This window comes from Podarcis pityusensis (genome assembly GCF_964106645.2).
Source record: "Podarcis pityusensis genome assembly, chromosome: 5".
NCBI classification, from domain to species: domain Eukaryota; kingdom Metazoa; phylum Chordata; class Lepidosauria; order Squamata; family Lacertidae; genus Podarcis; species Podarcis pityusensis.
In genome coordinates, this window is record NC_138032.1 from 4,768,709 (window position 1) to 4,785,748 (window position 17,040).

Here is a 17,040-nt window from a genome sequence, read left to right on the forward strand (position 1 = left end):
TCCCTGGGCGAAAGCGAGCGCTGGGAAAAGAGGTTCCCGTCTTGGTCTCCCAGCCCTGGGGACGCTCCAGCGGAGGCAGCAGCAAGCAGGAGGGGTCACCTCTGCCAGCCTCTGCCAGACTTAATAGAACTTGAACTGCTTTCTGGTTGTATTTGAACCCCATGGACCCAACCTCCTCCCCACGCCCCCGTTTTTGTACATTTGTTGGGAGGCTTGAGAATTTACAGCCTTTTGTATTTTATTTGATATTTGTTACAAACTTAATTGAAAGTGACTTTGTCAGAAGGATTGTTTTCTTTTCTATTAAAAAAAAAAGTCAGCGTTGAAATTCATACCCTGGCTGGAGGCTCAGTGTTTTTTCATTAAGTTGGTTTTAGACTTCAGAGAGCTCTGGCAGGTAGAGCGAGGCACTCAAGGGGCAGCAAACGATAAAAATCTACAGCACAATCACATGTGTATACTTCTGGTCGCCTCCCCTCAAAAAAGGACATCGTAGAGTTGGAAAAGGTTCAGAAAAGAGCGAGTGATCAAGGGGGGTTGGAGTGACTCTGAGATTCCCAGCGAGCAGAGTCAGATAGAGCTCCAAGCTTGTGTGAGGCAGCCGCACCATCCTTCTGGGATCCAAAAGAGGCCAAACTGCAGCTGCAGTATATTTAGGGCCAGGGCAGGCTGGGGTGGTTGTGGTCATGCAGACCACCACCAGAGAGCAGCAGGGCCCCGTGGGTGGCAGTAGCAGCAAGCAGGGGGGCGGGAGCACCTCCCATGAAACACACGGGGTTAATGGCGGTGTAGTTTGCATACAATTGCACGTTTTCAAAAATTACCTGTTGATCATCTGCCTTTTGCACACCCCTTATTGCTAAAAATGACATCCCACCTGCTGCACATCCTATGGGGAGGCAGAACACTGGCTGGCTGTGCTCATGAAAGAACCACCTTCAAGCTCTCTAAGGCAATACAGAGAAATGGGTCCAGGTGGGCTTTGAGATCTGTGAGCCGCAGGCTTCCCGAGCTGGAGCAGGGGATTTCGACAGTGGAGACGGCAGGGATGATGCGTTAAGTGCCTTGGGTAGAAATCCGGGCTCCACAGACGATAATGAGCTCCACCACTGGCGCTTTCCGTGTGGTGTTGGCCTCTCTCAATGCCAGCAGCATACCCTGCTGTGAAACCACCTGATCCCAGTGCCTCATGGGGAGTTGGCTAGCTAAATTGCCAGCGGGGTAGGAAGGGAGAGGTTGCGTTTTCCACGTGACGCCGAAAGGCACGTGCAAGTGGCCTCCTTGCTTCAGTACCTGGGCCCATCAGCAGCGAAGAAAACCCAAGAGCTCTGTTGGTTAGAGCATGGTGCTGGTAACTCCAAGCTTGCAGGTTCAATCCCCGTAAGGGACAGCTGCGTATTCCTGCATCGCAGGGGGTTGGACTGGATCATCCCGGGGTCCCTTCCAGCTCTCTGCTTCTATACAGTCTTTCCTGCCTACCTTAGCCACTAAGGAACCCAATGGCGCAATAATCCAATAAATACTCCCTCCTAGATATGAAATGTGGGACGCGGGTGGCGCTGTGGTCTAAACCACAGAGCCTAGGGCTTGCTGATCAGAAGGTCAGCAGTTCAAATCCCCATGACGGGGTGAGCTTCTGTTGCTTGGTCCTTGCTCCTGCCCACCTAGCAGTTCGAAAGCACCACAAAGTGCAAGTAGATAAATAGATACCGCTCCGGCGGGAAGATAAACGGCGTTTCCGTGCGCTGCTCTGGTTTCGCCAGAAGTGGCTTTGTCATGACCCGGAAGCTGTACGCCGGCTCCCTCGGCCAGTAAAGCGAGATGAGCGCCGCAACCGCAGAGTCGTCCGCAACTGGACCTAACAGTCAGGGGTCCCTTTACCTTTACCTTTTTAAATATGAAATACCTGGTTCAGCTTTGATCCCATCCCACCCATACTGTGGCGGGGGTGGGGAGCTTGGCCCCCAGAAGATGCTGAAGCCAATTAGAGTTGGGAATCCAACAACATTTGAAGGGACACCAGTTCTCCATCCTTGTGCCTCATGACCAGGAAGCAAATATGGCCCTCCAAATCTCCACCTGGTCCTCTGAGCTGTCTAGGCCACACCTCTTCCTGACCTGTAGTCACCCCACCCAGTATTTTTGCCTGGTTGGAAGGTGCCTTGACCCATGCCAGTGTCTCTTGCTTATCCAGACGGAGGAAACAGAGGAACCAGCCTCCTGTCCCAATGCAAAGTTGACATTTGTTGCTCCACAGGTGGAGCCTTCCTTGCCACTGAGCCTTCTGACGCGTGAGAGGGAAACCCATACCTGTTGATCATCTGCCTTTTGCACACCCCTTAAAACCGGGGCACGAAAGCTATGGTCCTCCAGGTGTGGGCTGCACTACGGCTCCCATCATCCCTGGCAGCCAGTCATGCTGGCTGGGGCTGATGGGAATTGGAGTCCCACATTCAGGCTCCCAATCTCTGTAAGCCACACTGCGCCCGCTAATAGACCAGGGTGTCTGGATCTGTGTGAGACGAGCGGGCTGCAATTTGGTCCCTGGCAGGTGCCTGCTGCGCATCATCCTGTGCAGGCAGCCAGGCACGGCGTCAGAAATCCTGGTGAAGGCAGGATTGAGGTCTCTGAGCTGCAGCCGGCCGGCTGCCGTTAACTGGCTGCCTGCTCTGCCACACTGCTGCCAGTGGCTTCATTGGTGCCTTGCGACAGAGCCCAGCTGTGCTAAGGAGCCAGGCGCCCTCTGTTTCATTGCCCCTTCTCGGCTTTCACAGAGGGACATGCCAGCACCGCCTCGCAGCTTGTCTTCTGTCCTCCTCCCCAGCCCAGCCAGATCACATGGGCAGAGCTGAATCACCTGTTGCAGAGGCCAGTGCTGGAAACAGGTGAGATTCTTCCAGCAGATGAAAAGTGTCTGGCAGCTCGGGCAAAGCAGGAGGGAGCTTATGCACCTTTAAACTTTCCTGCAAGCAAGACTTGCAGAAATTCCCTCTTCTATGCAACTATTAAAGGTGCAGGAGGCCTTGTCCTCTCTGTTCATCTAGCCGCCCAAGTTTTATTTAGATAATTTATATGCCACCTTTGCTCAAGTCACAGGGCAGTTTGCAGCAGGCAAAAAGATTTTAAAGGCTCCATTAAAAACACTTAACAAATTGCTAACAGGAGCAACGAGGTCTCTCCCAATGCCTGCTGAAAAAAAGATGTGTCTTAACAGCCGCTTAAAGTTATGAAGAGGTAGTGCCAGAAGCGCCTCAGTGGAGGGAGGGAGTTCCACATACAGGGGGCCACCACCAAAAAGGCCCTCTCCTGTCTTCACAACACCACAGATCTCATACAGAGGAGAAGGAAGAACCCTCTTGACAACCTCATCTGCCCAGGCAGAGATGTACAGAAGAAGTTGGACAATGGGAGACTGTAGTTCTGCCATGTGCTAGGGGTAGGCCGAAGGCAAGTCAGGACCTACTGCAGGTTTTACGGCCAGAAGACAAATTATCAGCTCCCACCCCCTTGGCTCACTTTGACAGGTTATTCTCCCGTGAGATCTCTGAGTGATTTGCCGGAGACTGGCGAGAGTTTTGGACTGAATTGTTTTAACAACATCAAACCCCACAAATTGGCTCTTCCCCCCAACTGGTGAAATGGGGAGGGGGAAGCAAAGCAGGGGGGGATTTTTGTGTGTGGCAGGACTGTGAGTGCAATTAAAACCAATTCTCTGACATCTGTCCTTAGCACCTTGGTCAGGAGATCCTGGAGTTCTGGTAAAGAAACCCAAAACAGATTTGACAAGCCTGAAAACTGCCCACCTCCTTTCTTTTTGTCCCACCACAAAACATGTAGCACAGGATTTTGAAGTGCTGCAATAACCTCCTAGCAGAGGGGTTGTCAACCTGGTCCCTACTGCCCACTAGTGGGCGTCTCAGGACTCTAGGTGGGCGGTAGGGGGTTCTGTGGCATCTGGTGGGCAGTAAGGAAATGTTACCATCAAGAAAGATGGATTAGTGGGCGGTAGGTATAAAAAGGTTGACTACCCCGTCCTAGCAGATAGCATTATGGGCAGCGGCACCTCCTTGGGCAATTTTCAGCTCTCAAATATTGTTTATTGATGGATTGAGAGCTGCTTTTGGTTCCTCACCTGCGTGTGGTCCACAGCAGAGGCAGCAACATACCGTCCTGCCTGCCACAGGTATGGCTGAGGTTGGTTCCTGCCATGTACACAGGAGGTCCCAGATCGTACCCCTGGCATCTCCCACTGCAGCTGGCATTTCGGACATGTGACTCTCTCACTGCTCTTGGACTGCAACTCATGTCAGTCCCAGCCAACATGATGGGAACCGGAGTACAACCACATCTGGAGGGCCATTTATGTTCGGCATGCCCGTAGAAATTGCAGACGGGGACGAGGCCCAAAGCAAAATGAGTACCCCAAATCATCCATGACCGAAAGCCCTTCCCATCAACACCACTTCTGAGAAAACTGGATATCTTACTTAGTTACCAGCTACCAATTCTAATATATTTACAGCAGCTGAGGTCTTTTCCCAAAACCAACAACTCTTCGAGGAGTAAAAAGAAAGACAGGTTACAAATGGTACATGGAATGGTGGTTTTTTTTTTCCTTCAACATTTTCCAACTATTTAGGATGGGGAAAAGAAGTTACAATGCTAGACTCCTTTTCATTTAGTTACATAAATAAAATTTTTATAAATATCTCTTTATAAACAATATATAAATAGCTTTACAACATAAATACATTTATGCGTGACATGAATGTACAAACAGCTTCCTCAGTCTCTGGGCGTGGAGCGGTCCTTTGTCGTCGGTGGGTTGTTGGTGTGTAGGATACATATATGTGTGTGTGTATATATTGGGTACAATAGGAAAAGAGCTTTTGGATTTCAAAAACAAACCCACCCCAGACACCCCACCCTCACCACTAACACCCCCCTCCCAAATTGCTGGTTCTGCTACAAGTCCTCGTACCAATAGGATAAGCCCAGCCAAGCCTTTTTCGGGTGCCATCGACATTGACCCTGCATGACGGTGAGGAGATGGCCAAGAAATGTCCATGGGATGGGGTGATGGAATGCAGAATAACCCTCGTCAGTTCAAAGACCTGGAATGAGAAAAGAGGTGATGGGTTAGGAACTTCCCAGGTCATCTCTAGGTAGATAGGTTAAGAAGTAAGTTATACATATATATAGAAGTGCTATTTTCCTAGAAAAAGAGGTGCTGGAGCTCACCACGAACTTCTACCTTGTTCTCTTAGAATGGGAATGGAACCCACCTGCCTCCTCTTTGGCTTCCTTCCCCCACCCTGACTGAAAGCAAATCCAGCTTTTCTGATGCAGCACGACACAGTGGGCGCTGCGTGATGACAGCCTTACATTTCTCTGTATACAGGAAGATATGGTATCTAGTTTTGTATCTGTATGTAACTGTAAACGGGACACAGCGTATTAATCAAGAAAAGGTCGCAGGATAATACAAGAGCTTGTATAAAAGGTAGCGCCAAGTTAACTCTGTCTAGCGGTGTGCTTTCTCTACCGGGGAAATGTTTATCACCAGCAGAACATCACAGTGCAAGAGAGTGCATTCAGCAGGCTGCTGGCAACGTTGCTGCACAATAGATTGTGTTAACCTGTTGCGCAAGGAGTTTCCGCTAGTGCAGCTGTTGTGTTGGGACTTCTTTGAAGCGCAGTATTATAATTCTAGCAGGCAGAGAACATTGGAAGCAGCCCAATAGATCATTCATCAAAGCAGTACAAGACCACGACATAACAATATTAGAAGGATAAGAATAAAAGTCCCCTCAAGCTAAAGATGTTAAACCTGCCATTACCAAGGTGGCGTCTCACATGCTTAGGGGCTAGAAATTGAACAACGATCCTGTGCATGCACATGCCCACAGCTGCATATAAAAGCAGAATAATTAGCAATAATTACACCAACTCATATCTATCGCAGTAGTTGAGACACTTAGCAAAGAAAAGACATAGCAAAGACATTTGACCATCTAAACGGAGGGTTCTTTGTTGGGTTGCCAAGTTGTGGGGCTAAGTGGGAAGGTTTAAGATCCAGTTTAAGTTCCCCCCTCACTGGTCCCATCCCACTTTTGGGGGACTTAACACCAGCCTCAGCCTGAGCCCCTGCTGAGCAGGGATGAGCAAATTATGCTGGTTTATCTTTGGCTCAGTCAGATATCCAGTGCATCTTAAACTGCTTAACCCAGCAGATCTTGCCATAGGATTGCCCCGCAAGAGATGTTCCTTTAAGTTGATTAATCATCTGCCTTTGAGCCAAGGAAGCAGCCCGGCTACTTTGCTGCACTTTTTGGAAGCTTCCTCTCTGGGGAAGGGCTGGCCAGTCCAAGCCCAGGTTAAATTCAAAGAAGCCTGCGAAGGGAGAGCAGGGGCAAGTCGCCAGTTGGAGAAGATACAGGCTGAGCCAGAAGATCTGCTCAGTCTTCCCAACTATGCTGAGAAGTAGATCTATCTATCTGTCTGTTACATGTATATCACAGCCTTTTGCCCATGTGCTCAAAGTGGTGTGCATGGGTCTCCCCACCTTCTCCCATATTTTCTCCCCACAACAACCCTGTGGCATAGGACAGGCTGAGAGAATGAGACTGGCACCCAAGGTCACCCAGTGAGCTTTGTGGCCAAGTGGGGGTTTGAACCCCAGACTCTCCCAGGTCTCGGTCCGACATTCTAACCACTATGTGGCACTGCCTCTTTTGCTCTAACCCAGCGGTCCCCAAACTAAGGCCTGCGGGCCAGATAAGGCCCGAGGGACTTGTTTATCTGGCCCACAGTGACCCCCGCCGCCCGCTCTTACCGGCACTGCACTGCACGGCTGCCCACTTCCGGGTCGGAGGAACACCGGAAATAGCTTGTGCACACGCACAAGTGTTATTTGCGCAAGCGCAAGCATTATTTGCACACGCACAAGCATTATTTCCGGTGCACATCCGGGTCGGAGGAGGCCCATGCACATGTGCATAAGCTATTTCCGGTGCTCCTCTGACCTGGAAGTGCACCAGAAATAGCGTGTGTGCACACGCGTATGGGCACGTGCTCCCCCACCCTCCGGCCCACCACATGATCAGCGCTGGAGACACCAGCCTGAGGTGCGGTAAGTTTGCTGACCCCTGCTCTAACCACTAGATGACACTGGCTCTTACGGCAACTGTTTCTAAGCTGGCACCTAAGCATATAAATTGGCGTAGGCACACATCCTGAAGCTCTGTGTCCTCTGGCAATGCACTGGCGCCCCCCTCAATGTGTCTGTTTCTACATAAGAAAAACACAGCAAGGGGAGAGACTTGGAGCAGCCGAAACAGCATGGGGCGATCTGCAACCTCAGCTGCGCTTGTCTTCTCGAAATGAGCAAGTGAGAGCCACTCGCCCATCCATCTGAACCCTCATAATGAGCCCCTGGCCTGGGCGCTTTTCACGGTTTCCTAGTAAACCTGCTGCCGATGCCTGGGAATGCATATCTGCGCAAGAGGGCTGGAGGAGGGAGGCTGAGCTCCTGGTGGAGAGAGGGGCAGCTCTGGGGAAACCATCAATGTGGTGTTGTTTGCAGCCAGTGCTCAGCAGGAGCAGGGGAATTTGCCCCCGGCCCTGGGTTCAAAGGGGTCGTGCGAACAGCCCTAGCTGGAAAGGAACCTGTTGCTTGCACACCCTTCTCCCGGACCAGCAGCACAGACAGAGGGGTTCTTGGCTGCACAGCAGTTGTGGCTTGATCACTCTGTACACAACGGATCCCATTGCATGGATGCCTCGCCATTTATGCTGAGAATCCTCTGCAGCTCTGAAGAGGAGGTGGAGCCACTCCCCATGATCCATCCCCGGTGGGTTCCCCTAGGAACCTGGGCTTTCCCCGAGGAGACGCCTTTGGCACTGGGCACTGATGGTTGGGTCCACAGGCTCCCTGGGGTAACAAGAGGAGAAAACCCCACTGCTGCAAAACCAGTTATCCCAAAGGCATCAATGGCTGTGGCCTTGCCTGTTGGGATAGATGATCCTCTGCATCCCTTAAAGGTAAAGGGACCCCTGACCATTAGGTCCAGTCATGGCCAACTCTGGGGTTGCGGCGCTCATCTCACTTTATTGGCTGAGGGAGCCGGAGTACAGCTTCTGGGTCATGTGGCCGGCATGACTAAGCCGCTTCTGGCGAACCAGAGCAGCGCACGGAAACACCGTTTACCTTCCCGCCGGAGCGGTACCTATTTATCTACTTGCACTTTGACGTGCTTTCAAACTGCTAGGTTGGCAGGAGCAGGGACCGAGCAACGGGAGCTCAGCCTGTCGCGGGGATTCGAACTGCCGACCTTCTGATCGGCAAGTCCTGGGCTCTGTGGTTTAACCCACAGGGCCACCCGCATCCCTTACATCCCTTACAACACTGTAATTCTGTGGTTCCCCACTAGCCAGCTCCCTGGCCTCGCCAGCCCCACTCTCAGACGTGGTGACTGTGGCCCTGAATTCCCCTCCTTTTCAGCACCATAGATGCCACTGCTGCTACTGCCTTCGCCTTCTGCAACCCTCCCTTTCACAGGGATTGGATGCTGCAAGCGTTACGGGCAGAGCATCTGCCCAAACCTGGCACGTTCCTGTGGCCAGCTGGCAACCTCAAGAGACACTTGGACATGTCCCCCACGACCTGCTAGTCTCTCCTGCAGATCAGCTCCAGCTCGTTTCAAAGGGTGTCTGCACTAAACTTTGCAGTGAATTGTAGTGGGCCCCTCCGCTACAGTTGGTTCCCCCCCCCCTTCAGAGACCACCACCTCACATGGCTTCAAGGCTTCAGAGCTCCGTCCGCTAACAGTGAACACCCCGGTTTAAAACAGCTCTGCTAAAACTTTGCTTCCTGTGCCCCGTGAACAGCATTCCCAAGGCCACACAAATAGCCTGTGCAAGAAGTTCAGAGGGAATTCTAGCATCCTCGGTGCAAACAAATCTTCTGAGTGTGTAGTTAAACAATGGAACTCCCTGCCACTGGAAGCCACCGACCCAGGTAGCTTTAAAAGAGGGTGAGAGGGCAGGCAGTTTCTACACGGAGTTTAGCTCAGTTGGTTGGGCACGAGTTGCTTAACCTCAGGGTCTTGGGTTTGAGCCCCATGCTGGGCAAAATATTCCTTTCAGGGGGTTGGACTAGATGACCCTCACGGTTCCTTCCAACTCTATGATTAATTTCAATGGGCAGCTGGATCGGAGGGAAGCTGTGGGCACACGTCAGACACCTTTCCAAACCTCTGCCCAGCTGGATCTTCACTGGGGAAGCGGCTGTATGACATGGGGAGCCTGGTACGTTGGGGAAACGTACCAGGGGCTCTGCCCTCAGACAGCCCTTACCTGCCCATCTTCCTTCTTACAACCAGACTGAGTTGGCTCTGCCGCCACCTACTGGCAGCCTCCCTTCCTTCTGCCCTACCGGTCGCAATGGGCACCAGTCACCACTGTGTATGACAACCTTGACACTGACCCATACGCTGTCTGGAACTGGGCCTCTCCAGCCTCCTATTTTAGTTTTCGGCTCTCAGCAGGTGCCTTAGCCATCTTTGCTATGCCGGCGGCAGGCAGGAGGCTCTCTGCAAGGCAGCACGGGGGATGTATAAATAAATAAGGAGCCCTCCCAAAAAAATACCCTTTGGATTGTTTGAAGGCCTAACTATAGGAATAACTATAATTATTTGCAGCGCCTAATTTGAGAGGAAGCAGGTGTGAGCCAAATCTGAGGGCTGTCTTCAGGAAAAACAGCGCCCTGCTCCGCACATGTGGGGGGCTGGCCAGTTTTGGATCTGAGGCATTTCTGACTGCTCCACACCCCAAACCCTCACTGTTTCGGCCTCCGAGCAAAATATTTAGTTATTTTGTGGTCTGCCTCTGGGACCCCTGCAGATAATTTATGCACTTGCCTTTAAGGAATAATTTGCACAAACGTTCTCCTTCAATGCCCCAAATTATTATACACACTCACGTCAGAGGGGTGGATTTGGGGACAGTGCACCAGTCTTATGGAAATGGTGTTGGGGCTACATTGTGTAAGCCTTTTTAAAAAGAAAAAAAGTCTCCTGTTCAAATCTCACATTTACCAAGAACCCGCTATGTGGCCTTAGCTAAGCTTCTATCTTTCGGCCTCAGTCCTGCCTCCAAAGTGGGAACAATAACCCTGGCCTAACTTAAAGGCTGGTTTTCAGTATTATCCGGACATAAAAAGTGCTTTGAGAACTCAAAAGCGCCACATACTTGCATGTTTGATTTATGGCAAATTCATGCAAGAGACGGGTGGGGTGGGAGAGCTGGGGGTGGGGGTGGGGAAACACATCTGGCAACCAAAGAGGCTTAGTTTGGTCAGAATCATGTAAACACTTCCAGAATTACGGTAGTTACAGGTAGGTAGCCGTGTTGGTCCGCTGTAGTCGAAACAAAGAAACAAAAATTCCTTCCAGTAGCACCTTAGAGACCAACTAAGTTTGTTATTGGTATGAGCTTTCGTGTGCATGCACACTTCTTCAGATACACATATTCTTCAGGTATGAGCTTTCGTGTGCATGCACAGTTCTGCGTATCTGCGCATGCACATGAAAGCTCATACCAATAACAAACTTAGTTGGTCTCCAAGATGCTACTGGAAGGAATTTTTTCCCAGAATTAACTTTCAATATATTACTTCCGGTCAACGAACCACCATAGCTGCTAAATGGCTATGAAAATTTGTGTCCCAGGCTTTTTGGACTCTTCTACCCATGTGCTGTCTGAAACCAAAGCGGCACATTGGTTGCCAGATGTGAAATAGATGGGCATTATTTCCAGCTCTCCTACCTCACTAGAGGGCCATCAAGGGCGACTAGCCAGGGCGACTAGGCTCTCCCTCCACAGCTGCAGGCAGCAGTGCTTTCAAAGAATAGTTTGTCTGGATTCAAGCACAAGGGAAACGCTCCCTTGCTGTGGTTTCCAGCAATTGGTATTTGGTAGCATTTCTGCCTCTGAACTTGGAGGCAGCACATAACCATTGTGGCTAGTAGCCCTCAATAGCCCTCTCCTCATGAAATTGTCCAACCCTCTCTCACATTTAGGTTGGTGCCAGCACCAGATTGAGGGCTGTGTGGGCAGTTCTGCTGCACAGGGCACGGAGTGAAGGGGGCAACCAATTGAGAAGATCCCTAGCTGAGAAGATCAGTTTGGGGGTGCCAAATGTTGGCCTCGCACAGGGCGCTATATTAGGAAAGATGACCAAAGAGTCTGCCCCAGTTGGTGGCCATTGCCAATGGCAGACCTCTCAAATTTCAGCGGCGCCCTGCGCATTGCCATGCCTGAGGTTCCGTGCCAGGGGTGCCAACTTGAATAAAATATTGGGGGGGGGGACAGGGAAGCCCCGCTGCGCAGAACTGATCACATGACGCAGTGTGTGCGCACCATTTGAATGATGATGCCCTTCAACTTTGGGGCAGCCTGGTCCACTCAAATATTTTAGGGGAGGGGCAAAGACCCCCATGTCACCAGGGCTCCGTGCCCAGTGTGGCAGAGCTGGGAGCGCTCCTCTAAATTCTCCGCTGATATCACTGCCTCCTGTGGGAAGGAGTTCTGTAGATTAACTACGGGCTGCTGCGTGAAGAAGGAAGGGGAGAACCACGTGCGCCCCCTCGAGCTACTGGGAGGAAAAGGTGGGGTACAAGTGAAACACACAGACAGACAGACAGACAGACAGACAGACAGACAAGGAGGGGGTTTCAAGCGCTGAAGGTTAGAGCGCTCTCACTTTTGCGCTAGCGTTAAAACCAGCGCCGTCTGGGCTTGGGATGGACGGCAGCGCGCGCTGTCTACTCACCGCCGCTAGGTGTCGCCCGCAGGCCGCCCTCGACGGCTCAGCAGCCCAGGCCGCTAATGGTGCCGATGCGGTCCAGCTTGAGGCCGAAGCAGTTCTTGGTGGAGCCCTTCTTGGAGGGGCTTTTGAAGCGCCGCGACCCTCCGCCGCCGCCGCCTCCTCCTCCGCCGGCGTGGTGCTCCGGGTGCGCCCCCCGCGCCCAGGTGGCCCGCGACTGCTTGGTGTCGGTGCGCAGGTCCCGCATGAGCCTCGACGACGACGAGCCTTTGCCCTTCTGCTGCGACGAGGAGCCCTGCTTTCCTCCGCCGCTCCGCGCACCGCCCGCCGCGGGCCCCGACGACGCCTCTAGCAGCTCCGCCAGTTCGCGCCCCAGCGCCGCCAAGCTGCCCGACGGACCCTGAGCGGAGGAAGCGAGATAGAGGGGTTAGCGGGGTGCTGGATGGGGGCGCAAGTGGAGGGAAGGAGGGGCAGGGCGGCCCCACTGCAGCAGGAGGAAATAACAGCCCAGATGGTTTCTCCACTCGGCTCAGCCTGGCCGCCCCCTCGAGGAACCTCGGATTGCCCCGGGCTGCGGGGAGAGCGATGGCAGGAGGAGGAGGGCCGGGTCGGTGCGGGTGAGAACGGGGCTCCCATCAGGACGCACTTGCACACCCCAACAGGAGGAGATTCCTGCCACCCCAGGGAGTCCCCTCGAGGAATATCCCCCGTCCTGGGGACCGGGAGGACTGGCGGGGGCGGCGAATTGGGCAGGTGGCATCCGGCCGTCCTGCCCATTTGTCAAGGCCACCTCGCCACCTCAGCCACAGGCCAAGAGGACTGTCCGGGTCACAAGTTTATTCGGAGAGAAGAAAGAGAAACGGCAACGCGGAGTGGGAGGGAGCTGGAGGGGCGAGGAGGAAATGCCGGTAAGAAGAGGTTTTTCTTGGGATCAGATCTCCCCAGATCAGACCTCCCCGACCCGACCCGAAGTAGCCTAGAGTTTCACTTGGGAGAATGATTCATGGAATCGCAGAGTTGGAAGGGACCCCGAGGGTCATCCAGTCCAACCCCCAGCGATGCAGGAATCTCAGCGCCTGCTTGGCCGGTGAAGAGAACTGGGGGTCTCCTCCAGGAAAGCTCCCCCTTCCTTTTCTCTCTCCTCCGCCAGGGACAAGGACCTCCTCACCATTTCCACTATCAGCCCTCAGATCTCCACAAAACACCCACCTTTGGTCCCCCTTCAGCGCTTCCCCTCCGAAGGCGCGCGCGGGCGCCCGTGGGTCTCCCAGCTCCCCGCCCCGTCTGCTTCTCCTTCTAGGGGGTGTCGAATCTTCCGCTCTATTTCCCTAGCGCCTCACCCCAAGGAGAGGCTCCTCTCCGCGGGCACGGAGCTCGGAAGCCGCCCCGTCGCCGCTTGCCTGGGCGCCCTCCCCTCTCCCTCTCAGCACCACGGGGCGATGGAGAGCAGCCGGCGGCAGCTGGAGTCGCCGACCCACCTACCCGGCCTGAAAGGAGGATGGCGGAGAGAGTGAGGGGCGTCCCTCTCATTCAGCCCTTCCTGCCCCACTCCCAGCAGAAGCCACCCCGGGCTGGACCGTCCGCCCCGTCGGGGATGCAAGAGGCAGGGGTACGCGGGCGAGAGGGATCCCGCTTCTACAGCCCAGGCAAGAGCGCGCCCGCTGACTCCAGAAAGTTATCCGGACGTCAGCTCTACCCGTCAACCGGCTTTAAGGCAGGAGACGACAGCCACTCTTTCAGCCAACCACCCCAGAAAGCGGGGCAACTTAATCCGGATTAAGGTTTCTGTGAGGACTCCGGCAGACCTCGCTTCTGTTCCTCTCCAGCCACCTCTCCTCACCTCATCCCGAATCTACCCGTCCGTCTATCCTTTCCCTCCCAGTCCCGAAGCTTCCAGGGATCGCCCCCGACGGAGAGGCAGCCCGGGACCTTTCCCGTCGAATCTCCCCGCGCCGCCTTACCTTCTGCAGGTTCTGGGGAGCCGGCTTCGCCTCCAGCGCCAGGGCGAGCAGGGCGAGGAAGAGTCCGCAAGCCACGACGTGAGAGATGTACATCCTGGACCGGGTGTCGGGAGAAGAGAAGGGAAGAACGGGAAGGAGCAGAAGAGCGCGGGAAGGAGACTCGGGAGAGGGCGGCGGGACGGGAGTCCCCTCGACGGCAAGGCGAGCGCAGCGGCGGAGGATCGACGGCCGGCGAGGCGCGCAGGCTGCAGTCTGTGTCAGAGGGCGGCGCGTCTGCAGATCAACCTCTCTCTCTCTCCTTCGACGGCCAGAACCGATTGTAGCGCCGGGATGGCCCTCGGCCCTTTATAACCAACCTGCGGGGTGATGTCATCCTCCGCCTCACTCGCACGCGCGCGGGGGGGGGGGGGGTGAAAGAGAAGCCGCGATCCCGGAGGTGGATTTCGCGCTTCTCACTCGATGGGGCGCACGGCGATTCTCGCTGGAGGGAAAGCCTTTGGGTTACTAACCTGCCGCGCGTGAATAGAATGGACGGGTGTTTGTGTGCATGGAATACGAGTCGTGGAGGTGAAACGGCCACGCGCGAGGGGCACTTTAGGGAGCAGGCGGGCGCGTCGTGGTGAGGGGGGGCGCTCTTCAGAGATGCCTTATGTCCGCCCCCCCAACCAGCACCTGTAGGCTTGCAACGGGTGGGAGATCAGCACCGAAGACCCCGCGCAGACTAGTGCAAACTTGTAATCTCTCTCACAGACACGTGTCATAATCACACGCGTACACGTGTCTCTCCCGAAATAACACCGCTGCTTCCTACCTCCGGAGAACACATTGGTGGAGGTTGATTTAAGTGAGGGGGGGAGGGTTGTTTGATTTTTAGATTTAGGAGGATGGGACACACCCCAACACACATCAGACTGAAGCGTGCACAAAGTTCTTCTCTTCAGACTTTCGTCTGAAAGCCCACGGGTGAACCATTTTGGAACGGAGTCTCGGGGCGGCGTAATTTGTCAGCTAGAACTGTCGCTTTGGACGCTTGGGCTCCGAAGGCGGCAGCTTGGATTGCCCCCTCGGGGATCCGGGAGAGAAGGCGGTGAGATCCCCCTCCGCTGCTAACCGAGAAAGAGCTGGCGAGGCTGGGACTTCACCCGCGAAAAGCCTCCCGCGCGGGAGACGCGGGAGACGGGCAGGTTCTTGAAGACCTGGCAGCCGAAACTCAGCATGCAAAGTTAGGTATGCAAGCAAGCAAGAAGGCAAGCAGCAACCGTGTGCATCTAACAAGCAAGCCCACGTACCAATGCTCGGGGAGCTGGTGTTGGATTTCCACGCCTGATTGTGTACATACACACATGCACACGCGTGTATGGCTTGCTATATCTATCTATCATCTATATCTATCTATCTATCTATCTATCTATCTATCTATCTATCTATCATCTATCCTCTATCCTCTATCATCTCTCCTATATTTAGGGGAGTGAGGTATGAGGGTCTTGTGGCATTTCTGTGCCTGTGTGTCCACACCCAGTGGTGGGAGAGGGGTTTAGAGGATCTCTCCCTCCTCCACAGATACAAGAGCATAACTACATGTCTGGGGTTGACACTCCCATTGTCATGTTCTTCTTGCTACACTCTCCCCAGATTTGGGTTAGGGCTGCAGGGGGTTGGGGATCCAACCCCTTCCTCTGGGTCTCTTCTGGCCGTGATCCGAATTGTCCCATTTCATGACTGCTATGGGGAGGATCAGTCGCTGCTGCCACGGAGCTGCTGCTTGATTTCCACTCCCCACTTTGCTCTCCCGGCAGGACCCCTTCCAGCCCCTCACATAAAGACACCACCTCTCCCCATCAGAATGAACACACACTTAAAAGGTTCCGTTATAAGCTGGTTTGAGACTTTAGCCATCGCCTAAAATGGGCAGCAGAATCAAAGTGGATTTGCAACATTAGAGGAAAACGGGATGGGGAGGGCAGAGGAAAACAAGCAACCAATGTTGTCATTTCATTTGCTCATCAATTGAAATCACCCACTGCTTTGGCATCTTCCCCCACCTCTTCACCTCCCTTTACCTGCACTTAGAATGATACCTGATTTCCCCGCCCTTTATTCTGCCGGACCTTGTCACCTTGGAGTCCACTTTATCTGACAAAACAAGACTGCAGATTCTCTGTGTGTGTCTTTTAGGGTGTATGACTATAAGACCCATTGGCAGACCAACTCTGCAGTACAAAGATGTCTGCAAACATGAGATGTCTGCAAACTTGCAGGTGTCCACAGTGCCTAGAGACAGACAAAATAATAAAAAAAGAATCCTTCCAGTAGCACCTTAGAGACCAACTAAGTTAGTTATGGAAGTGAGAGCTGGACCATAAAGAAGGCTGATCGCCGAAGAATTGATGCTTTTGAATTATGGTGCTGGAGGAGACTCTTGAGAGTCCCACAGACTGCAAGAAGATCAAACCTCTCCATTCTTAAGGAAATCAGCCCTGAGTGCTCACTGGAAGGACAGATCCTGAAGCTGAGGCTCCATTACTTTGGCCACCTCATGAGAAGAGAAGACTCCCTGGAAAAGACCCTGATGTTGGGAAAGATGGAGGGCACAAGGAGAAGGGGACGACAGAGGACAAGATGGTGGGACAGTGTTCTGGAAGCTACCAGCATGAGTTTGACCAAACTGCGGGAGGCAGTGGAAGACAGGAGTGCCTGGCGTGCTCTGGTCCAGGGGGTCATGAAGAGTCGGACACGACTAAACGACTAAACAACAACTAGTTACTTATTGGTATGAGCTTTCGTGTGCATGTCTAAGGTGCTACTAGAAGGAAATTTTTTATTTTGTTTCGACTACGGCAGACCAACATGGCTACCTACCTGTAACAGGTTGTGCATCCATAGCTGTGACCAGAGGAGGAATGACCGCTGGGAGGAATCGCAGAGAGAAGAAAAGCCCTGGTGCATCTGCAGCAGCACAAGCGGACGCCTTCCTCTGCCCCAGCTGCAACAAAACATGTCTCTCCCACATCGGTCTCTACAGCCACAGCAGGCGCTGTAACTCTCAAATAGTTTGATTTTGCCTCCAGAGGCGTCTTCTTCCATTGTCTCATGAGACAGTTGGGTGTCAATGTTAGGGGAACCAAAATGTTAGGTTCATTCAGAACCAGAACCCTTGAATTTGGTACAAAGCCACCAGCACAATCATCACTTGTTGTTTTGTTGTTTAGTCGTTTAGTCGTGTCCAACTCTTCGTGACCCCATGGACCA

At 53.3% G+C, this 17,040-nt stretch overlaps 1 protein-coding gene across 1 annotated transcript; it reads right to left on the bottom strand.

Annotated features, from left to right (window-relative positions):
- Positions 1–4,491: 4,491 nt before the first annotated feature.
- On the bottom strand, positions 4,492–14,096 carry NPPC (natriuretic peptide C). Its single transcript, XM_081007557.1, has 3 exons — positions 13,789–14,096; positions 11,834–12,227; positions 4,492–5,114 (listed from the first exon to the last, which is right to left on the bottom strand). Exons 1-2 carry the CDS (start codon positions 13,879–13,881, stop codon positions 11,871–11,873), a joined length of 450 nt encoding a protein of 149 aa, XP_080863683.1. The 5' UTR covers positions 13,882–14,096; the 3' UTR covers positions 4,492–5,114; positions 11,834–11,870.
- Between the last annotated feature and the right edge of the window lie 2,944 nt (positions 14,097–17,040).